Here is a 24,676-nt window from a genome sequence, read left to right as displayed (position 1 = left end):
TTCATAAGCACAATATCACCTTTATTAAAGTTGCCCTTTAAATAATTTCCCTCTCCTCTCTGATCCAGCAATATTTCTTTCAGCAAGGCCAGCTCCTCTTCATACTGTGTATGCATTATAAAGCTCTTTTATTCCTTTGGATGGTCGTAATCATGGTGGCTTCCAGCAATCCCTTGAAGAGATAGAAGAGATTGCACAAATATGGTAGCCCTACATTATACACTACAATACAAACCATACATAAAAATAAAGCTCTGACACCATGAACACACTTTGAAAATATAATTTACATAGATCTTCTTCACATGACTAAAGCACATTAAAACATTCGAAGGTCCACCTGATGTCCACCCTTGATAATTGGTCCTAGGCGATGAATGAGTTCCACTAAAGGAAAAGCGATACAACTATGGATTTGGATGTAGAATGCACATTCTTTAGGCCCCTTTCAGACTTCAGCTGCCCCTCTTGAACTACTATGCTGTCAACTGTAGAGTTTAACAATCACTTTGTTGTGCAGTTGAGTGTGGTTAAAGTCTTGAACTGAAAAAGCAACAGTTTGGCCGTAAGTGACTTGTCGCTTTCAGGAACTTCACCACAACTGCAGCCAAGTGCAATTGCAGCCCCAAATTGGTTCCAAACTGATCCTATTCAGTTCAGTGGGAGCTTGTTTGAGCCTGTGATAGATGGCGGTCAACTGCAAATCTGAAATGACTCATTGCTGTTTGCCATCCCCAAGACAAATTGGAAGGTGCAAACCACACATATTTGTATTAGGAGGCTGCAGTCCATTTAGGAAATGCATGAATACTGAATACTGACTTTAGTACATTATAACATACAACACATAAGATACATACATAAGAACAACTAACATAAAGAATAGAATAGCAATTTATTGCAGTTTACCAATTCCTAGCTAGGGTGGCTGCATTTGCTATAGTTTTTCAGACGATATTTCTTGCAAAATAAAGGTAAAATAAACAAACATTTTACTTTCCTCTGTACACTACTAATCCAAAAAAAAACTCAATGCAATAAATAAAGGAAGACGTATTTGATGCTGGAGACAGCAAGTATGTTATGAGGTAGCAGGTAAAAATAAAATTAATAAAAGAAGCCTCAGAAATTGCAGGCTATGTTAAAATTTTCTTTCTGTGTTTAGATAAACTTTAAGAGAAACAGGGTGGCCTCCCTGCCACAACCGCAATATTCTCTGGATAATCTTACCAGGATGAATGTGCGAGTTGCTTGGAGTTGCTCATTAAGGTAATAGTTAGGACTGGGATGGCAAGACCACCTTCTTGGCTTCTCATCTGTATGGAAACATTGAGTAAGAAGGGATTCTCCAGAGGTGGAAAACCTCTTTAAGGCCACTGTTTATTTTATAATAGTGTAGTGTTGGCAAGATTACTTATTACCTTACTACCAGTATGGCTTCTCTTTGCATTTTGCAGAACTGGCTGGCCAGCAGCCATACTTTTTCTCGCTGATGTTTTGGCTGCATACCTTTTCGGTTACAGCTGAGGAATCCGCTCCTGCTATTCAAACAATATAAATAAAAGATTGCTGGATTCTGGGCAGTGGTATGGAAACACTTGATGCAGGGCTAACATCTGTGCTAAATGGCCCCTTTTTCCTGATTCAGCAGGGTGGCACTCTTAATTATAGAACCACCTATCCTAAATCATTGTGATTAGTGGATCTATTCGTCATGCCAGCCTTCATTAACATGCCTGTATGGCAGGATCGCTGTTGAGAGCCAAGGTTAGGGAGGCCCAATTCTTTCAACCACCCCCAGACTAACAAATATCAAAGTCAGTGTTTCATGAAGCTGAGCAATATGTGTAACATTAGATTTGATTTAATACATACTTTGACATACTTTCACCTAATTAAAGCATCAGCGGAAAGCAAGGTATGTTTTTTTAAACCCTCAATGGCAAAACGCAATGAAATATAATGCTACCACCCCCCCCCCCCCCACTCCTCCTTCTCAATATACCTTTACAATGTCCCCTGGCCAAACTGGCCCATATACTCAAACATAAGATGTAATTACAAATATTTTGGAGTTCCCTGCCTCTGTACGATGGTTGGGCAGCACCCAAAATATTTTGCCCTATGTATCGGCCTAATTCCTATATATCTTAATGCCTTTTGTAACTCATAGCTCAACCCTGTGCATTCTGTTAAGTTTTGGACTACAGAAGCTTTCTCTTGTAATATACAGAAGCTTTCTCTTGTATATATTCATTCAATATTATAATATAATATAAAGCATGTTTTATATTGTTTTGCATTATATGCTGTTTCACAGGAATACAGTTTTTTTTTAAAAAAAACATTCATTTAAAAGATTACTTATACATTTTTTATTACAAAATGAATAATAAAAACTGCAACACAGAACTGTCAAAGCATAACCATGTGAATTCTTACATATATATACTTTCTAGTGTTCATAAAAAATGTATACAAATGCCCTCAGTCTAATGTGACCTTGACTGTCATGTTTAATCGAGGGTAGACATAACCAAACACAAACTGCTCCGGCTGTGGAGAATACGATAGTGATCTTCCTTGTTGTACTGTGAAGCTTTTAGGTGAGTGTTATTGCTGAACTCAATTAGCCACCAAATTGCTATAAAACAGATTTTATAGGAGTGCACAGAAGTTTATAACATGCCTTCTGTTTGACTTTCAGTGGCTTTTTTACTTCCTTTTAAATGTGTTTGAATTTCCAAATGATTAAAATTTGGGGTAAATATGCCAAGGACGGGGCTTATCAGCAACTGACAACATTTGTATATTTGAGATCCAAGGGAAATTTATTGTCAGCATGAAGCCAGACTTTGTGTGTGCAGGGTATAGGTTAGACTGCGGTCTTACAACAGATCCACAGATAATTAGATGTTTTTTTTGATAGGGCTCAGTTCAAAATCATGTGTACAGAAAACAAGAACAATGGTGAGCCAGTTCTACTTTTAGTGGTAAAAAGTTTCTATGATTTTAAATAGTACCTTGGATAAAGAATTGATGTCCATTTGGTGGTTATCCAATAGGCTGCCAACGACTAACTTTTTTTGTCTTGATTGCTTATTTAGGGCACAGTGTTAGGTGTTAGGGTGTTAGGTTCTCTTGAAAACTCAATCCCCCATTATATTTTACTTTTCAGAATATAAGGGACTTCCCCCTTGTGATATGATGCTATGCTCAGCATGAACAGTCAATTGTCATTTTCACATTGGAATGGTGGGAAGGGTCTGGAAGCCTAGGATTTAGAACCCTCCAAAGCCAAATGGGACAGCTGAGGAGTGTAGGAAAGGTGAAGCTTTCCTTTAAAATGTTTCTTTATTGCGAGTATAAAAAACACAATATGTAGTCTGATGGTCTAAGTCTTCTGCTAGCCTGTAAATCTGATGGGCCCACTGGTGAAAAGTTTTGAACCTAAGATTCTCAGCAGTTGGCTTTGCATTATTTTTAATATTGGATCCAAGTTTAAGATATAACATTTATCAGAAGCCAATCAATCACTACTTATAGCTAAAATATTACTTTTAGGCAGTCTGGGCCTTTAGATTGGGTTTCAGGTAATAAAAGACATGTTCAAAACACAAAGAGCTCTATTTTTAAACAGGGAATATGGCATTCCCTCAAACATTCCCTGGTGGGAGTCTTCCAGGTCCATGCCTTTCAGTGGCAGTAATCGATTCTCACCAGAGAATTTTTGAGGGAATGTCAGATTCCCTGTTTTATTATTAGTCCAAAATGAACTAAAAAGCAGCATTTTTTTTGCTATCCAAGCGGTAAAATCCAACCAGTTCCTACATTCTTTCTGTGCATTCAGTGCTTATTCTAGGTACAAATCACAAATTCATTTTAGTATAATCTTTTATGGTATTTTGTATATGACAAAATATTTAATTAGTGAAATATGCTTCCCCATTGAGATGCCCATAGTTACATATTTTTTTAGCTTTTATTGCAAAAATGTAAAGTTTGAAACTAAAATCTTAATTAAATTGAAACTACAGCTAAGTCCCTTTTTATATAAATTTTCATATTCTACAATTTTAGAAGCTAATTCCCACAAATGCCTTTTCACAATCATCATCAGAATAATGTTCCAATTTGTTATAAGACCACTAAATTTACTTCTACAGGGTCCAGATGTTTTATACGATTTCCTAACCAATTCTCATTTATTAAGAAATATATCATTCTGTTGTAATGCAGACATATTTTCCTCTGAAGTTACTGATAATTTAGCATGGAAAATTCACATGGATGGTAAATATATTATATGACTACAAGTCCCATTGAAGCTGACTACCCCACCCCCAGGAAAATAACTTTGAACATTTAATAGAATTTTTTTTTTTTTTTTGCATTGGCTAAGAGATGAATAAAAGAATATTCATAGTAAAAAGTACATCTTCGCTTGCCAGGATCTTAAGTGTCTGTGAAGACTGGGCTTCCTATATTGCATCTGACATGTTGCGTGTCTGGCGCTGGTGATTGATGACATGTTTGCTCACGAAGAGCCCTGCACCTGTTAATGGTGAAACACTTACTTCTTGATGATATTTCCTTGCTGCACTCTATAATTTGTTAGCTTACAAGTTCACTGCAGTAACACATAAAGATGTTTCATTTAAAGTGGAACTATCATTCATGCTTTAATCAGCAGTGTGCATGTTACTGTGTAAAAAATCTACCTGCACTTATTTTGGGCAATTTGGCAAACCACAGCACTTAATAGAATAGCAGTACACTGCAGAATTTGTTTTGTGGTTCACAGCAGGACTTTGTTTACTTTGCATTAGGGTGCCATTAGGTTTAAAGGAAGAAAAAGTGCAGGTAAACATATATATCATGTTTTACGATATGTGCCGGCTATCCCATGTCATATGGGTGTTAAGGCATGCATTGTTGTAGGAGGACCCTGAAATTCCCATGTAATTGAATTTAATAGGGCATTGTCAGCCTGTTCAGCCTGCTCATATTTTGAGTACAAAAGCCATTTTTCATTACAATAAATGGAAAATAAATGCTTCTATGTAGTGTAATTTAAAGAGGCTTTGTCAACATGCTTATGTAATGCCAAGTTATAGTGCAAGGCATTCCCACTTTCACTTTGTAATGTTTTCTTCTGTATATAAGGTGGTCACTGAGAAATCAAGGAGAGAAAATGTCCTACAAGTGCAAAAACTAATACAGAATTTTAACAGACCACAACCCATCACTATGAATGGCAGTTTTGCCTGGTGGCCTCCTATTCATTTCTTTATGGACGGTTTGGCCTGGTGGCCTCCTATTCGCTTCTTTATGGACAGTTTGGCCTGGTGGCCTCCTATTCGTTTCTTTATGGACAGTTTGGCCTAGTGGCCTCCAATTCACTTCTATATGGACGGTTTGGCCTGGTGGCCTCCTATTCGCTTCTAGATTAGCAGTTTGGCCTCGTGGCCTCCTATTCGCTTTTAGATTAGCAGTTTGGCCTGGTGGCCTCCCATTCGCTTCTATATGGACAGTTTGGCCTGGTGGCCTCCAATTCGCTTCTATATGGACAGTTTGGCCTGGTGGCCTCCAATTCGCTTCTATATGGATAGTTTGGCCTGGTGGCCTCCTATTCGCTTTTAGATAAGCAGTTTGGCCTCCTGGCCTCCCATTCGCTTCTATATGGACAGTTTGTTCTGGTGGCCTCCTATTCGCTTCCAGATGAGCAGTTTGGCCTAGTGGCCTCCCATTTGCTTCTAGATGGACAGTTTGGTCTTTGTCCTCTTATTTGCTCCAAGATTGACAGTTTTGCTTGGTGGCTGCCTATTTCCGTTGAAGGTATGACAACTGCCCCACTGTTTTATGTTAAAGGATAGCTGTACTTTTTAAACAAGCTCTTTTAATATATCCAAGGATACAATTGCAAATTTACAGATGTCTCAGGTGACTCCTTGCAATCAATCACATCAAAGCTGAAAAAGAAAATAACAGTAGTGGGACAATAGCTTGAATCTGTTCTATTTCTGTAAGCCTTTGGAGACAGTACTCAGCTTTATAAAACCTATGTGTCTCCAAATGTTTTTTTTAAATTGTGTTATGGTTATTGAAGTGTTCCTAATGGACGACTCTAAATTGCATGTTATATTTTGGTGGTTGTGCCGATTTTAAGTTTAAGTTTGACCAAGCAGCACAAATGACAATGGGCATCCCCCTACCCTCACCTTACCTGTTCTCTCGCTAGTACTTGTTCCACCAACTTGGTGACAAAACGTAGTACTTTTGAGTATAGGAGGGCCTGTGACTTGCTCCCGGTAATAGTGCCCAGGGCTTAGCAGCCAATTGCTTGGCCTGAGCAATATCATATGGTGGGGGAGGGATGAAGGAGTGTCACCCTTTCCAAAAAATACGAGCATAAGGGTCTTTTTCTTATCAATAATATAGACAATAGGTTCCATTTTCACTAACCAGACCAGTAAAATAACAGCTAGTTGACATCACTGCTCCCCAAGGTTACTGCCACAGTTAATTTCAGCATCAGAAGCTAAGATCCAAGAAGCTGCAAGGGAATGCATGTAAAATAACTATAGAGGGGTTGGGGTGCCATTTACAAACACACGGTACTTTTGCTCAGCATGGCCAAGGTTTCACTTTAAAGGCTTTGACACTAAAAACCCTTTTTTTTGTGCCAAAATTAAAAAAATGCAGCACTCACTGGTGTATATATTTCCTCAATCTTTTATTGTAGTCTCTAAATCACACCAAAATGTCATTTTGGTTTGTAAAAGCCACATACTAGTATCAACACTTGTGGGCTCCATTTTACAGCATACATCAAAGGATAAATTATGTGCGAAGATCAGAGCTGTTGATTTGTAGGTAGAAGCTGATCAGGCTGATATCCATGTGGTCGCATTAAATTATGTGGAAGCTCCAAATATCTAAGATTTGAAAAGAACCTTTAAAGCGGTGTTTACATTCCCTAGAACACATGCACGACTTCCTTCTTCAACTCAACACATTTTCAGTGTCACATTCCACAAGCTGCCACTGCGGTTTACCTCTGACTTGAATTAAGTAGAACCAATAGAAAGCTTAAAGAAAACATGTACGGGCAAACAAGAAAGAAAACTATAGCTGGCACTGCATACCAGGAACAATATTGTGCCTTCTTTTATCTAAATCTCAATGTATTTGTTGGCAGGGTAGGACTGAAAATTTTCGACCTAGTGAACAAACACCACCAACTGGCTTTTCCATGGGGCTAAATATTCACCATACAAAGTATCATGGTACTGCAATGATTGGTGTCCATGGTAAAGGGTAGACATTGTTCTCAGACTATGGTTTACTGCAACGTACCATTTCCTGCATAGTACATGTGAAAGAAAATTAAGAGGCTCTTCTTGTTTGAATACAAAAGTGAGAAGGTGAACACAATTCAGCTGTTACTGACTTTGGATCCCACTGTTACTGGGAATGGGTAGGTCTAAATATAGGGTTATGTCCCTTCAGGGCCACCAACCCCGCTTTTGTTATTGGTACTGATGCCCACTTGCATCCCAGTCTGGTTCTCCGCTGAGGTCTGAATAGTCCAAAAATCAGTTTGTAAGTTGAGATTAGAAGAACTATTAGAACTATCAGAAGGTGGGCAAAAGAGCCACCATAAAGAGCAAAAGAGCCACCATAATCATATGTAAGTTTCAGTAAGTTTTCTTTCTCTCTGGGAAATCTAGGGAAGTTGGCTACTAACAATCATTTCTTCAAAAACACGGTTATTTTTTTTTTAAACATCATGTAGACATTAAACGTGTCATAGAAATACATCTGTTTGTCATGTTTGAAAATATATTCTCTGTTTTCTGCTAACTTACAATCTCTGGGTGGACATGGTGAGAACCTTGCATCTTACATGGCTTTTAACTTGCTGGACCATCCCAAACTTCTATTGAGCTCATCTACTCTGGTTTATGGACTGAGGACACAGTGTTATAGAAGTCCATGAGTCTGTAATGCACATTCACAAGAAAGGAAAAAGACTAGGAACATCACATGTAAACTATCGGCAGGAGAGTGGCCCTTCAGTTATGAATCTTCTGAGAAGGAGGGTAAGTCAGAGTAAAGAAAGGTGGAAATAAGGACACTTTAACTGCTCTTTAAAGAAAAAACTAATTTAAAAAATAATTTTTGCTAAAATAAATTAATACCTGGTTTATCAAGCTCTGGGAGTCATTGTTATCATGGAACTTTGGACAAAATCTTATGTCCTTTATGGCACAATGAGCTGTGCTATTTGACAAGAAACATATTAGCGGGAGGAGAGATCAATCTGTTGTTGCTTCTTCATTGTCCAATCTAAAGCTGTGATCATCGAGGTGATCAGGCTGTATTACTAAACTGCAACTGAGAACACAAAGGACATGAACCTGACTGTGCGGCCTGGCAGGGTTATGTGACACACCGAATTGGATCGGCAAAAATACACATCCTTTTGCGGGTAAACGGCTCCTGTAGCATATTTCAACTTTATATTTAGCTATTTTCCTGGCGTATAACTTTAAGAGATTCCCTTAAGCCGAGAAAAGCATAAAACTTCATACATGCAGTAGACATTACGCAAGCTATTAAAAAATATATTCACGACCAGTGATATACAGTCTTGGGTTTTAGGTGAGTGGCTGGTTGGAGAATTTGTAAATGATTAATATTTTCCAGACTAGGAGGCTCTTGTAGAATTTCACACCATCCTTTCACTGAGGGGCCACTAATTCTCAGTACTGTCAACCTCTTTGGCCAGCCAAGCATGTTAACAACACAGTATGCCAATATAAGTTTCTCCCAAACAAAACAAGCACAAGAGTCCTTCCTTCCACCACACGCCGCTTCTTCCCATTCATATTACCATTTAAAAGCTGCCGTTGCATTAATTCCAGACTCAGTGTAAATACAATGTTTAGTCTCTTTCTCAGTGGAATTAATCTGTAGCTGCATACTTCATAGTGTGTAAAACAGGGCACTTACAGGGAAAATACAGCTTGTTTTCATTTATTTTTTTTTAGATGTACAGTATATATATATATATATATATATATATATATATCAATTTAATACAAAAAGGAGTGTGTTAATAATGATATATTATGTAATTATATATGTACATTGGACCTACATTGGATGGCTTAGAATTTAAACTCTGTTGTCAGCCACACAGAAAACATTTTTAATTAGTTGGGCAACTCATGGATTTACATGATGAAAAGGTACACTAAAGTACAAACTTTTTGGAACCAGCACATGTTCCAAAAAGTTTGTACTTTAGTGCACCTTTCCATCATGTAAATCCATGAGTTGCCCAACTTATTAAAAAATGTTTTCGGTGTGGCTGACAACAGAGTTTAAATTCTAAGCCCTCCTTAATATTTTTAGGCCCTCTCCACACTGTAAAAAAATCAGTAATTATGAATCTTCTGAGAAGGAGGGTAAGTCAGAGTAAAGAAAGGTGGAAATAAGGACACTTTAACTGCTCTTTAAAGAAAAAACTAATTTAAAAAATAATTTTTGCTAAAATAAATTAATACCTGGTTTATCAAGCTCTGGGAGTCATTGTTATCATGGAACTTTGGACAAAATTTTATGTCCTTTATGGCACAATGAGCTGTGCTATTTGACAAGAAACATATTAGCGGGAGGAGAGATCAATCTGTTGTTGCTTCTTCATTGTCCAATCTAAAGCTGTGATCATCGAGGTGATCAGGCTGTATTACTAAACTGCAACTGAGAACACAAAGGACATGAACCTGACTGTGCGGCCTGGCAGGGTTATGTGACACACCGAATTGGATCGGCAAAAATACACATCCTTTTGCGGGTAAACGGCTCCTGTAGCATATTTCAACTTTATATTTAGCTATTTTCCTGGCGTATAACTTTAAGAGATTCCCTTAAGCCGAGAAAAGCATAAAACTTCATACATGCAGTAGACATTACGCAAGCTATTAAAAAATATATTCACGACCAGTGATATACAGTCTTGGGTTTTAGGTGAGTGGCTGGTTGGAGAATTTGTAAATGATTAATATTTTCCAGACTAGGAGGCTCTTGTAGAATTTCACACCATCCTTTCACTGAGGGGCCACTAATTCTCAGTACTGTCAACCTCTTTGGCCAGCCAAGCATGTTAACAACACAGTATGCCAATATAAGTTTCTCCCAAACAAAACAAGCACAAGAGTCCTTCCTTCCACCACACGCCGCTTCTTCCCATTCATATTACCATTTAAAAGCTGCCGTTGCATTAATTCCAGACTCAGTGTAAATACAATGTTTAGTCTCTTTCTCAGTGGAATTAATCTGTAGCTGCATACTTCATAGTGTGTAAAACAGGGCACTTACAGGGAAAATACAGCTTGTTTTCATTTATTTTTTTTTAGATGTACAGTATATATATATATATATATATATATATATATATCAATTTAATACAAAAAGGAGTGTGTTAATAATGATATATTATGTAATTATATATGTACATTGGACCTACATTGGATGGCTTAGAATTTAAACTCTGTTGTCAGCCACACAGAAAACATTTTTAATTAGTTGGGCAACTCATGGATTTACATGATGAAAAGGTACACTAAAGTACAAACTTTTTGGAACCAGCACATGTTCCAAAAAGTTTGTACTTTAGTGCACCTTTCCATCATGTAAATCCATGAGTTGCCCAACTTATTAAAAAATGTTTTCGGTGTGGCTGACAACAGAGTTTAAATTCTAAGCCCTCCTTAATATTTTTAGGCCCTCTCCACACTGTAAAAAAATCAGTAAGTCAGCAGTACCCAATCCCTCTATGCTCCAGAGTTGGCCTCCAAAACCTAATCTGTCATCAGGTCACCAGGGACAAACCCCCACCAAGGGCTCATGGGAGAATAAGACAGAGAAAGGACAAGGGATAATAAAGATTGGAATTGGGTTATAATATAGGAGTTGCAGCTTGAGTCTTTGTGGACTATGGTGGAACACTAAGATTCCTCCAGAGCTTGCTTTGTGTTCCTTGAGTTGTAGCTGATTAATCTCTCATTATAGGGTGGATGCAAAGTTCCAGGGCCAACCAGATACAAGACACCAACTAATTTTTTAGTTTTCTTCAGGGGTGCCATTAAATTCAAACACACCAATACCTCAATATACATGCAACTTCTAAATATTCCATATTTTCCCTTTAAGGACATAAAACAAGCATTTATTGGAATTCTATGAACACCAATAATTAAGAGTAACATTCCACTTCAGCCCAAAGCTATGTGATTGCAATAGGGTTAGCTAATTATGTGGCCCGATTTAGCACAAAGTTGTTTTGAAAATTAATGATGCTTAACAGAGAATTTGCATCAGTATACAAGTCAATGAAATGGTATTGTAATTGCTATGTGGAAAAAGTTCTCATATGTTCCAGTGTGCTGAGCTGTGTTGTGGGTGGCAAGTCATGACATTGTTGTGGCGGGCAAGGGTACTCCATCTTTGTGCGGGTAATGACTGGGCAGCCATAATTTAGGGAAAGTTTCTATGGTGGTCTGTGGTTTCACTCATTAGGACAGTACAGAAAGTAGCATTTTATTCTGTATAAGAAAAAAAAATCAGCAACCCTTTACTGCTAAGCAGCAATCAGAATGTTACTATGACTGTAGTGGTTTTGGAAACAGAGATTTAGATGGTCTTACCAGAAAGGGGATATCAGCTCTGCAATACACTGCAAAGTTTTATTTGCTTAACAGAGCTCTGAAACTGAATGCTATCTAGTCATGTAAAAAGGAACTCTGTTTTATATATGTGGATTTTTGGAACAGCAATGGTATGGCCATAGTTTGGGTAATGGAGTCTGTGCAAATAGTGTCCTGGCCAAGATATGGACTTGGGTCCCTAGTGCTGCAAAAGCAAGTGTGCTAGCCACTAGGCCACATATATATGAACCCACATATAAAATAGGAATTACACTCAGGATACAGAAGTGGCACAACATCCATACAAACTCAAATTAGATAATGAGGATTACACCCAGCATACAATACAAAAGAAGTAGTACTGTGCAGCATTTTCCATATATACAGAATAATAATAGATCATACATATTACACCGAACACATAGAATAAAAAAAGGGCAATGTGCAAAATCCATACATACAGAATAGGGACAAATAGTAAGAAATAACCCCAACATAGAGAATAAAACAAATACTGTTATACAGAATGCATACATACAGAATAATAGCAGATCATATGGATTACACCTAACATAGAGAACAAGGTAAGATGTAGTGTGCAGAATCGATACATAAAGAATACAGATACAAGAAATGGAACTTCAGAATACGCAATATGATACATACAGAATAAGTACAGATACAGAAACCCAGTATAGAGAATAGGAAAAATTGTACTGTGCAATGGTCATACAAAGGCACAGAGCTATTTCTATCTATTTGAACTTGCACAGAGGTGTTTGAAAATGGCAGTAAAAGTTGTATCCTTCCTCGGACTCACAGTCAGTCTTATAGTCTGAGTAACAAATCATTTTGCAGCCTATTCACAGTCAAATAATAAAATGGCCCAGCAAGCAAGCACTGAGTTGACTGCACAACCTGCTGACTACAGATGGTAAATATTACATATAAGTAAAGGAAAATGTTACACTTTTTTTAAATAGCTTTTTTATACTTTTCTGCATAAAGTAATTTAATTTAGGAAAAGGACACAGGATACAAGAACTGAACAGAAGATTGTGCTATATTACAGCGAAATATCACTGCCTTGTATTTTATATCAATTGGTTAAATTCCCAACCTGTATTCTAAACTCCTTACTTTGCCAATAAATAGTCTACAAGCATGTGATGAATTTGTTAAGCACAGTAAAACAAAACACCTAATGGTCCTTAAGGCCCTTTTATAATACAGTGTTCTCCCAAGCCCCCTTTAGCTGGACGCACTATCCGGCACTTTTCAGTAACCACCCGGTTGTGCTGCCACCCACCCATCAATATCTTCCCACCCAGCCTAAAAAATGTCTGGGTTGAATACTGTAATATCTTTAAATGCATGGGGGGAAAAGGTCTGAAGGCATTCCTAAAGTAGTTGTAAAGGTTCAGCATCCTCTACAGTCAGATCAAAACTCATATAAGTGGTATTTTATTTGCTGATCATACAAAAATGCTACCATTTTACCTTTTTTTTCTTTTTTACTGATTTTTGGGATGTCGTGTGACCACTAATCCTTTAATGGTGGTGGGCATTACCACAGAAGTGACATAGGCCGCCTGTTAGCTAAAAGTTGCAGCTCTTCATAGTTCCTAGAAGGATAGAAAGAGCTTTAGTGAATAATGAGCCTGGACATAAGCCAAGCAGAACCCTGACTGAACTGCAAACTGATAATCAACAACAAGTAACAATCAATGTAATTGTGAGCTTCATGTAGTAAACTGCAATAACTACATTTTATAGAAAGTTGCCAGGCTTGAGTACTAATCACCATAAAATAGAAGATTTCAGCTGAAATTCCACTTCAAGAACTATCAAAAATAAAGTATCAATTTTGGCAGACTGTTCTTTTTAAAATCACCCTGCCAAAGAGTCACATTAAAGGGTCAGTCTCGCCACAACTGGCCCGTGAGATAATAATTATCATGGCGGTCATGGCGCCAGTCCTTCAGCAGATATCTGTAGACTAAACCGGGAGCGCGCCTTCATAGAGTCTGGCAATCAAGCTTGCACAGTTTCTAAATACTCGTCACCCCTCTCCCTTTCCCCAGTTCCCTATAATTACATCTTTTGTCACCTTGGGAGAAATTAAAATAAATTGAAGAGAAATGGACTGTTTAGATTACAACATGCTAATTACACTCCAAGGAGAGAGTGTCTTGTTGGGAAGCCTTTGATGTGGGAATTGTGGGCCGCACGCCCTGGCTGATTCATGTCGCTCTTTACAAGTGCTTGGCAGCTGAAAGTACTCAGGAATTCAGTTACTTTGAAGTAAATCAGGAGAAGTCCAGAATCAGAAGCCATTAAGGGAATGTTGGGATTGTTCTTATTGCCTTACATTCATGTCCATGGCAACCGAAAAGAAACCAGAGGAAAAACATTTTGCTCCTGTCAGGAGAGGGCCGAGGGATGTAGGACAAACTTGCTGCCCACACACGCACTTCAGAGCTGAAGGTTTGAGGATGCCATCCCGCATAGCAAGGCATGCTGGTGCTGTAACAGAGAAGGCACTCAACCATGTAACAACAATTTACTACTGCCAAAGGCCTTTCCTAGAAGTGGCGGCATTAACTTGTTCTCCGCAGGAGGCGGCTGAGCCCATACAGCGCACTGACACAAAAAAATAGTAAATTCCAGAAGCAAAATCCAGCCATAAAAGTTTTTAGAGACTGTTTTAAAGAGTGGAACCCTCCACTGGTGCCTGTCTATGGGGACTTGTCATTTTTCTCTGTAGGCTTTGTGATGTTCAACAGGTTTGGCCAAGAATGGTGATGGCCAAATTTGAATGTTATGGGTAGTTCATTGAAGTTATAGTAACTTGTTTTTTCTTTTTTTTTTGTAAACTTCTTGATGACTTGATTTTTTTAAAGTAATCTAAACCCTAAGCCTAGGAGTTCATATCATCTTTACCACTTTACCATGATAATCTAATTCTAAAAGTAGTTTTTTTGTATGACTTTAGATTTTATTATATTAATGCCTGATGATCCTTCCCTGTAAGCCCCTATATAGGCATGTCCTTCAGTGTTCAACCCAGAATTTGTTTTAAGCTGGGTGGAGGATATTGGGTGGAGGGTGGCAGCGCCTGATTTGTGACCCAACTCTTCAGTAAACACCCAAAAACAGTAGTGTGGTTAGCGAAAAGTGCTGGATGGTGCACCCAGGTAAAAGGGGCTGGGGAGAACACTGGTCCTGTTACGGGATGGCAACTATCCACTAGTTTTGGTCCAGGTTTATCAGCTTTCACATCCATTTTTCATAGGGACAATGATGTGTCGCTATCGCTAGTATAAGTGCATGTGGACAGGAAGTGTGCTTAGGCTGGAGGAGGAGTACTGAGAAAGAATGGTAAAAAATGTCTTAGAAATATTGTGGAAAGTGAGAGAAAATATCTCTAAAATGAGAGGAAATCCCTTTTATACAGTCGGTGCTCTTATTGGAAAATTTCTTCTTACCAACTGACACCTGATCACCGTTGGATTTGGGTTTAGATAACCTTTTGTGCACCTGTAGTAAAGGGCAAAAGGCCAAGAGGAAAAGAGAAACTCCTAATAAGTGTGATCCTCCTTTACACCCAGGTTTTATTATTTTAGCTGTTATGTCTGTACAGAACTGAGAACTGTGCTAGTCCTGACTTGGCTGGAATTCCTCTCATTAATGATCTGTGGCAGATGTCAAATGACAAAGTTGTACGTTTTTTTCAGACAGACGTCTAAGAAATATCCATTCTTTCTTTATACACATTTTATTTAATGGCCAGGAGCAGCAGCCACTGTGCAGCTCTATTCATTTATTCAAATCAATCACTCCTTCAGTTTCTAAAGCTGTGTATGGACTCCAGATTTTTTTCAGCCAAGAAAAGATTCATGATCATATCAGGTGAAAAACTGGCATGTGTACAGCTGTTCCTTGACATTGTTTAGTGATCCGGATGGCTGCTGTTATTAGGTAGGAGAATGCAATGGGTGCCTTACGCTCATCCCCTCTCCTGTCCATAGACCAGAAGAACACTGATTTCTTCTACTGGTGCCAAACAATCACTAAAGATGCCTCCATACACTGTACCCATACAAACAGTAGGGACTGTCACTACTCCCCTAGCCCCCCTAGGCCTGAGATTGTCAGCCCTCAGAGACACTACCTCAGAGACCTTTTTATTTGCTTTGGCATTGATATTATTGTTCATAGTAAGATCTCCCGCTCAGGGTCCTCTTTTCCTACTGTGTCATTGTTTTTTATCTGTAGGTCATTTATAACCCCTATTTAATGGACAGTGCTCAGTAGTATGTCGGCGCTATATACATACAATTTATTAATAATACAAATAATAATAGTGATATATGTACATGTGACCAGAAGCTCTTGGAGGTAGGTGACCATGCCCATTATTCTGGATTGTGTTTGGGAACCTAGTTGGCACCTTTTGCACAAACCACCTTTTTTCGTTCTGTTCATTTCTGCAAACACCTAAAATGGAGCTAAGCATAAGGAAGAAGAAATCTTGTTTTTTATATGCAAACCTAGTGCAGACTACCATAAAATAGGGATAATTGTAAGTATCCTGAGCTACAGTGTCATGTGCTTCTTCTTACCATCTCCTGCATCCATATAGGAGAATATTATTAAAAATCTGACTGTCACCTTCTTGCTCTAGAATTTTTTTATTTAGTTATTTATTTCCAACTAATTGCCAATCCAATAAAACAAAAGAATGGAATGTGAAATCAGCAGTCGACCAATCAAAGTGATTTTGGGATTTCTCATCGACCATTAGTTGATTGGATGTGTTGGTAAATATCATCAGAAGTACACAAGTGATGTGGAGCATGCAAAATATTAAATCTGATCAAAATATAAAACGCCCTTTATCTGAACAAATGATCAGAAGGAAAGAACGTCATACACGTGTCAAGGATTTTGAAATTTTAACTCTATGATTACTTGGTTGAGTGTACAATAGGCAGTGGACCTGCTCATGTGTATAAGGCCTTGCTGTGATTTCAGTAGGAGTGACTCTCTTGGGTGGTTTTACGTTAGCTTGGTCAGGAGTTAAAAAACTTCATCATGGGATACTGCATTCCTAGGGAACATCATTTATTTATAACTAAAACCCTTGTTTTGGATGGCAACAGGTATAGTTTATGTATTGTGCATTCCTTGACTGCGAGCCCTTTAATTTATATTTCATTGACAAAAAAAGAAAAGTATTAGCAGGACAAAAACGATAACTGTTCTCTTTTTTTGAACTTTTTGTAGAGGTTAATCTTTTTAACCCACTAACTACTTGTGGGAAGGGGTGTGAAAAGCATTAGCTGGTTCTCCAGAGCAGTAGATGGAACAGGGCTCACCCTCAGTCCCTTTCAGCCTTTACATTTTCCACGGTGCCTCTGAACGTGCAGGTCACCTTTGAACTCGAAATTGGTGAACCGGGAGACCCCGCTCTGACATTGGCGACCCATCTCCCAAACCTGACCCAGTAATTTGCTGAGACTGCTCTAGCTGACTCAGTCCTTTGTCTGCCTTGCCTGTTGGCTGTCAGGGTGACTGTGCATCGCACCACATTGAGACTCTTTTTCCAATGGGAAACAGAAAAGTCGACACATCTCCAAGTAAAGGCCTTTCATTTCACAAGCTGCCCAGGACGTTAATGTTTTTTCCTCCCCCCTTCTTTCCTTTTTGATGTTTTTGAGCTAATTGCCCTCCATGAAAAAGTGTTTTGTTTCCTGCGCAGACTTGGCTGTAAGAAAACTTTCACAGGCCGGGGGTAATCTCCCGCGTGAATGCCAAAGAGCTTATACAAGTCCAAGAAGGAGAATTCAGCCAAAATACGTGAAATTGTTATTTTGGTAATAATTCTTTGAGTCTTCCTTTTTATTTTTGTCCTCCTTAGACAAACCAAACAAACTAGCTGGCAATCCGCATGACTTCATCGGCTATAATACTTCTAAGACTTCCTAATCAAAGGACTGTTACATTTCAGTGTGAAATATTACAGTAGATAAGAGCATAATTGTACGGAAATAATTTGTCTGGGTTTCCCTGTCAGTGGAATTCTTCTACTTCTGCGTCACTTTGGATAAAAGCCACTTGCAGAATGGTCTAAGTGGATTGGTAGACCGAAGTCTCTGAAAATGTTTTTAGCACCAGTGTGAACACAACCAGCCTAAGGCTCAACATTCCCGAATCTGGACAGACTTTTTCTTAGCCATGTGCTTTATTCAATAAATCAGTGCTTTCTTATTTGTGGATGTTAAAAGGTAAATGTTTTGCACCCACAAAATGGATGAGCAGAACTTTGTGCAGCATTTAGGGAGTGTACATTCTGATGGGTGGCTGATTCATCACATAGGGCCCCATAATGGAGTGTGGATGTTGCAATCTGTTCTTTGTTATACTTTCAGTGCTGACAAAAATTTGATGAGGAGAAAAATGTGTCACAGGGAGATTAATTTATTACTGTCCTGCTTTGCCTTTTACTGTCTAATATGAGGGTGGGGTGGATTCAGGACAACCTGTTCTCAAAGGAATTAAGATAAATGATGCTGGCCTTCAAATGACGTCTAGTAGCAGAAAAAAAAAGGGGCAAATCTCTGGAATTCAAAAGCGAAATATGTTAGGAAAAGCTGGTGTCCATGGTCCATTCCCCACTGTCCTCGGCCTGCCATGCTTTTTCTACTTAAAATGCCATCTAAGGCATTACTTCGAGAAGGCTGCATGCTAATGCAATTTGTACTAAATTGCCCAGTCTTCATTAATGCAACCTGTATCCCAACACAGTATTTTCTCCAGAATTTTTGGAAGTGGGTGGGCAGCTAGAGGAAGGTTACTGCCTCTTATTGTGATCCAAGTTTTAGGTAACCACCCAAAAACAGCTGGATCACTGAAAGTGTTGGGTGGTGAACCCCGCCAAAAGGGCCAAGGGAAAACACTGCGACAATTACACTGCTACAAAAGTGATCTGACTTGTGGCGTCACCTACAGGTATTGGGAAGATCAATGGGCAGATGATGCCATCATTTTCACAAAATAAGTTTTCTGATAAGTCCTTTTTAATAAAATAAAGTAGCCATTTGTGCAGAAAGTGTGACAAGGTGCTTTTTGACAAAGACAACTCAGTTTTAAATCTCCTTCAGTGTCCATATTTTTACATTACCAGGAACTAGATTAGAGCTGCCAACTCTTGAACTGATTTTCTTGTCAATCTACTTCACTTAGTCCTCCATTTGCGACCATCTTTATACCACGTGGCTCTTTACTAATTACGGCACAAAAATCTGTTATTTATTTTGTTAATAACAATATTTGTGTTACCCTGTCCCGCTTTATTTTCCTTTAGGAGCTAATTTACATGTCTGTGATGGATTTGGCTTTCATGAGAAATGACCGTAAATGTCGAACTCACGTTGTGTTATTTTGGGGCAAAATAAAGAGAAAGCATTTAGCTCAGCTCCATTTCGTAAGAGAAGGAACAAAATCCATATGTAAACCGCTTTCAAGAAAAAAAATCTTGTTTTAATAGCTGAGGACACTCTAACTGCAGAAGGGCTCTTATAGGAAAATAATGTATAGGCACTAGACCATTTACTGGGTTCCTTATTTTCTGTTCTACTAATATTTATACAAGAATGCTCTGGATTTGCGCACTGTGTTGGGCTTGGAGCGGGCCAACACTAGAAAAACGTTGAGTTATTATCACGTATGTTTTGGCAACCTGAAGTTAATGACTTATAATTCCTGTACATTTGAAAAAGCAGATTCAACATAAATGTTACATTTTGTTCAGAGAGTAGAAATATTGCTTGATATTCAGCCCTGCCATTACTTATAACATGATCAAAGTAAGTAAGGACAATAAATGGGCAATTGATTTGCATTAATTGGACGATTGAGGATCCTGCAATGCAAAATACATAAGTAATAAAGTTCAGGGAAAATCATGTCAGAATCATCAGCAGATATTGGAATAAGGGCAATTGGAGCTATTTGCAATTCTCAGCTTTTCTTGTAAATACTGGGCCTGGTTTATTCTCCCAGGTCTCCATGTTGGTCCTTACCTATCTCGAGAAAAGCATCATGTTTACTGGAATCATAATTCTAGGCAAACAAGTGAGCTGTGTTAATTGCCAAATTTACATTTCTTTCATTCCTGTACTAAATTTTCTCAGTTTTACCATGGCTCGGCCTCAGACCTGATTTCTCTCTGCTACAGATAAGTAACACTTTCAGGTGTTGCCCCTCCCTAGGGTAGGGAAAGTTACAGGAGACTGCAAATTGATGAGCTTATCCCTCTTAAACGGTGTTCCCTTCCTGCATGCTCTTCCTTAGCACATGAGCATAACTAATTGTTTGCTTTTTCCTCTTCTAGTCCGAGTTGCAGTGCAGTTAACTGCAATAAATGGATACTGGATCCAGGAACTTTTACACCTGCCTGAAATTCAGCTTCAACGTTCTACCTTCCCAGCTGCACTTGGCTTCTTTTTACTCCTTTGAATTCTCTGATTAACTGCAGGTTGCAGAAAGTTTAAAACCACATACACATGCTAGATAAATGTTGCCCAAGACAATTACAAACATTCATCTTAGGTGAAAATCTAGCTTTTGTATAGCAGTCCCCCAATGTCCTTTAGAAATGAGTTCACTGATTGGAACAAATGGTGTCATATCCTATAGGAATGATGCAGCAGGGTGCCTACTGCTTGCCCTACCCTCTCATTAGAACTAAACTGCTCTGTCTGTACAGAACTGTTACTTTTACTGTCATTGTGAATTATTATGAAACATGACATGCCTTATGCTTATGTGCTGTGTAAGTTGCAAATCAGGACCTTGACATTATACAAGGCTGAAGACCCTTTTCCTGTCTCCATATGAAAGCTCTGGGTCAACCACTAAGCACCAGAGATGTTATGTTGGAGGGAGTCAAATGACCTTTACACTTGGCATTTAGGGTTTGCATGATCTTTAATAGTTAACGTCAAACTTAAAAAAAAAAGTATAGAAGGTTTGAAACCTTTTTCTGAGTTTTATTTTTTGGGATTGGCCCAATTGGAAATTTTCCATCTCTTTCTGCCCCAGGAACACAACTAGGTTTGAGAATAAATTACAATGTTGAACAGGGGGAACAAAGGCAGCTATTAATCACTTATAACAGAAACAAATAATCTAATTACTGGCTTTAGGCAAAATTCATGTAAATTATTCTTGTATTGGTGGAATGGATTCAAACCTAATGCGTGATAAAAGAAGCTTTACTGCATTGCTGTCGTAGAATGGTACCCCATTGTACAAATAAACTAGGATGTGGGGTGCTGTAGTACGATTAAAAAGTGCATATCCAATATTTTTCTGTTGCTGTGTTTTGGCATCCCACTCTCAATAAATAGGCTGCTTTAACGCAAAGTTAACATGCAGCACTATATTGTAAAGGAGCCGTGAATCAATCAATCTACCTGGGGTGAGTTTGGGGCAAGTTCAAATGCACTCAACTCCTACCATCAGTTTCATTATACTAGAAAAGTAAACATCCAGCCCTATATTCCCATATCTAGAAAACTGTAAATCTGTAAAACAGGGACTTTCATTTTTTTCTGTTTTATCAGTTGATCTATGACCCAGTTGCACTTCCCTATGTTGCTGGCCTCCTCCAGCCCCAAATTCCACCGTATTTGGCACTGTAATATTGCCAAGGATAAAATATCTGATAGCCTTTTGAACATATAAAGAGCCCTTGCTGAAAAGAAACAGGTCTGTGAAAGTGTTACACGCGTTATCAGAGGAAGTCTTGGCAAACTGTTAAGGGTCCTGTGCCAGCTAAAGACCAACAGGTCACCGTTCATTCCCTTCTCTATTTCTCACGGACACAGCGGATAATAAGTAGGGCTGCAAGTAAATGGATTAGCTGCACACGCTTCTGGGTTACTGAATATTCTCACTATCTCTTCTCATGCCTAGAATATTTTATGAATGAGCAGTTCAACCTAAAACCTTGGATTTTTTATGACTATGCTCAATTAAAAGCTTTTAATTGAAGAAGAAGAAGTCAGAAGCAAAGGTCCTGTAGAATGGTATTATTTACTCCTTGGTTTGAGGTTGCATAGACTTAGGTTATCATGTTTTTTTTTGTTTTTTTTTCAACCCATAATAATAGAAGTGAATCCTTTATTTCCCGACCGAGCATAAAACAATGGGAAATATTCTGCCAGATGGGGAATTTGTGGATTACATTGTCTTTAAGGAAATCTGAGATTTACCATCAAAGTATTTTGCATGATTTCTCTCTTGATCATTCTCTCAGTGGGTCAGTAGTCTTAAGGGAGGCTTTTACAATTATAAACCAGTAATGTTTTGTAGGAATCTGTTCTAGATTATGTAATTGGAAAGTAATGTACTTCTGTCAAGGCTTGGTCAATGTATAGCAGACTCATGCTGTCATATTTGAGAATTATTGCTAACATCATGTTTTATGAATCTGTAGTCCTAGCGTTGTTGATTGGGAAGCTCCAGACAGTCAACTTTATGCCAGATTAGGAAACATACACATATAGACACCTAACCACACCTTTTACTACACTTCCAAATGTTTGGAGTTATGCTTCCATATTATTAAGTTTGGGGTTCCGGGTTTTCAGTGAAGAGTACTGCTACAGCATATAAAGACATTTGGGACAATTGTGTTCTTCCAGCCTTGTAGTAATATCAGGGAAAGCTCTATTCTGTTCTAGTATGGCTCTGCCCTTGTGCACAAAGCTATTGATATGGTTTGGACCAGTAGAACTAAAGTGGAATGCTAACATCAAGTATACTGAACATCTTTGCGTTAGATTGGAAAGCCAGGTTTTCTCAACCATCATTCCAGCCAAAGTATTGGGGAATGGCTCCCCCAATGCTGATTAGGTCTAACTGCCAGTGCAGGCTTGAGAAAACATCAAACTCTACTTGCACAGAACAAAATATTTCATATTCACACTCCAGGATAACATTCAAAAGTTTGGTTTATTCTAAATCTTGATACCTGTAAGACATCAATTGTCCATCACAATACATCTCCAAAATCAATCCAAAAAATTGCCTATTGGACATACATTCTTACTCCTAAAATCTGATGAAAAGTCTTTCCAGAAGAACAAAAGCTGAGCCACATAAAGAGTCCAACTCCATCTTTTCATCCATAGCTTTAGAATGGGATGTCCTACAAGACCATATAAGTGTGATGGCCAGCTGTTCACCAACATTTGGCCATGACTTGTGATGCAGTGATTCTTTTTACCTTTAATTATAGGTCTAATGTAATATGTATCATTACTCCACTTTAATCCTGTAACTTTCCCCTGATGCTTGTATGGGGGAGGAGAGGTGATTCTCATCGTGATATCTGTGACAATGAAGTAAGCAATGATTTAGGAACTTGAAGCTAATGTAGATAAATTACAGTGAAAGCACATCTGGTTTTGAAAGGATTAGCAGCTGTCATTCCTTGGCTATATGTGCACTTGATTACAGGTTGCTCAACAATTCTCCCTCCTTGGTGAAGGGGTCCTGCTACAGTGCGTGTGTGCGAATGTGCGCCGTGCATGTATGTAGGAAGGATTGCAGCTGTTCTTTCCTCATTTGAAATGCATTCCCATGGCAAAAGACTCACTGACCTTCCCTCTGCCGGAGTTTTCACCATCTGTCACAATAAATTAGGGTAATAGTTTTGTAGCTTTTATGTTTTATAGCAGGTAAGGCAATAAAGGCTACACTGCTCTGCAAGTAACTTATTATTATTCTATTTATGTTCTATATTTTTATTGTCCAGACATATCTCACAGGTCTTTACAGATTACAAAGAGCCTTTTACATCTTAGAAGAAGCTCACAGTCTCTTGTGCCTATTAATTTACTAGTATGGTGGTGGAAAACATGAGCAGCATACACACTCCATGCACATAGGTTTCAAGCAAGAGAAGGCAAATATGCCAGGAGCTCAGACGAGTTGGTGCTTACCTTTGTTTAATGATTCTGTCCTATGGGTACCTATACTCCATCTCACCATATGTATGGGCAATATCAATCAGCTGTCCAGTGGGACTTTCTTGTCTTGTTACTCTGGTGTTTCTCCACAGTTATCTTCAAAAGTTGATGTTTAACTTGCTTATGTTGTGGCCTGTTTCCCACTCATAAATATGCTAAACTAATTTAAAAATACAACCTATATCGGTTAAGTCAACCCTGGGTTTCTGTGGTAAGGGTCGGCAAAAGTTACAGGGACCCAAAAATTACAGTACCCTTTCTCAGTAGTGATCTCCAGAATGCTAGTTCTGGCAGGGCAGACATAGGAAGGTGCAAAGGGCCCTGGACCTTCCACAGCCAACAAGGACCCCAAGTCAGTTCTGCACAGGGACCCATTGTTGGCAATGTCTACCAATGGATGGTGGCATGTCAATCCCGAGGAGTGGGTATTTCTAGCGTACTGCATTTGCACTCGGCCCCCCCTGGGTAATGTCAGCATACTGAGCCTCAATGACAGAAAGGACTGATTTCGAATAATTGAAGTCTGGGAAGGAAAGGAATAGATGATGTGGGATGCCCTCCAGCCAGAAAATGAGGCATTCCAATGCTTATTGCAAAAAGCTCACAGTGTGCAGTGAAACCAGAGTAGGCAAGTTCATTTTTGGAGGGCAATTTCAAATTTTTTTATAAATTTCAGTTTAGTTTTCAGTAGATTGGAGCATAAAATAATTTGTAGGTATTTTGAAGGAATTTAAGGCGAGTGTGAAGTCCACCATGCTGATGTATTATTCTCTTCTTTTGTTATAGGTCACTTCCTTGGGAATAATACGGTGATCGATGTTCTGAAACAAGCCGGATATGATGTTGAACACACCCCACCAGGCCAAGCATTTGAAACGTAAGATCATTTCACATGTCTAGTTTTATTTATTTATA

General features: G+C 38.6%; 1 protein-coding gene across 1 annotated transcript in view; it reads left to right on the top strand.

Annotated features, from left to right (window-relative positions):
- Window positions 1-24,676, top strand: part of TRABD2B (TraB domain containing 2B) — a 179,652-nt gene that overhangs the window by 110,804 nt on the left and 44,172 nt on the right. Inside the window, exon 5 of the mRNA XM_072419605.1 lies at window positions 24,548-24,638. Within this exon, the coding sequence (XP_072275706.1) occupies window positions 24,548-24,638 (91 nt within the window). The remainder of the gene's footprint in view (window positions 1-24,547; window positions 24,639-24,676) is intronic.

Source organism: Pyxicephalus adspersus, chromosome 8 (genome assembly GCF_032062135.1).
Source record: "Pyxicephalus adspersus chromosome 8, UCB_Pads_2.0, whole genome shotgun sequence".
Taxonomy (NCBI): Eukaryota; Metazoa; Chordata; class Amphibia; order Anura; family Pyxicephalidae; genus Pyxicephalus; species Pyxicephalus adspersus.
This window is presented reverse-complemented; position numbering and strand designations above follow the sequence as displayed.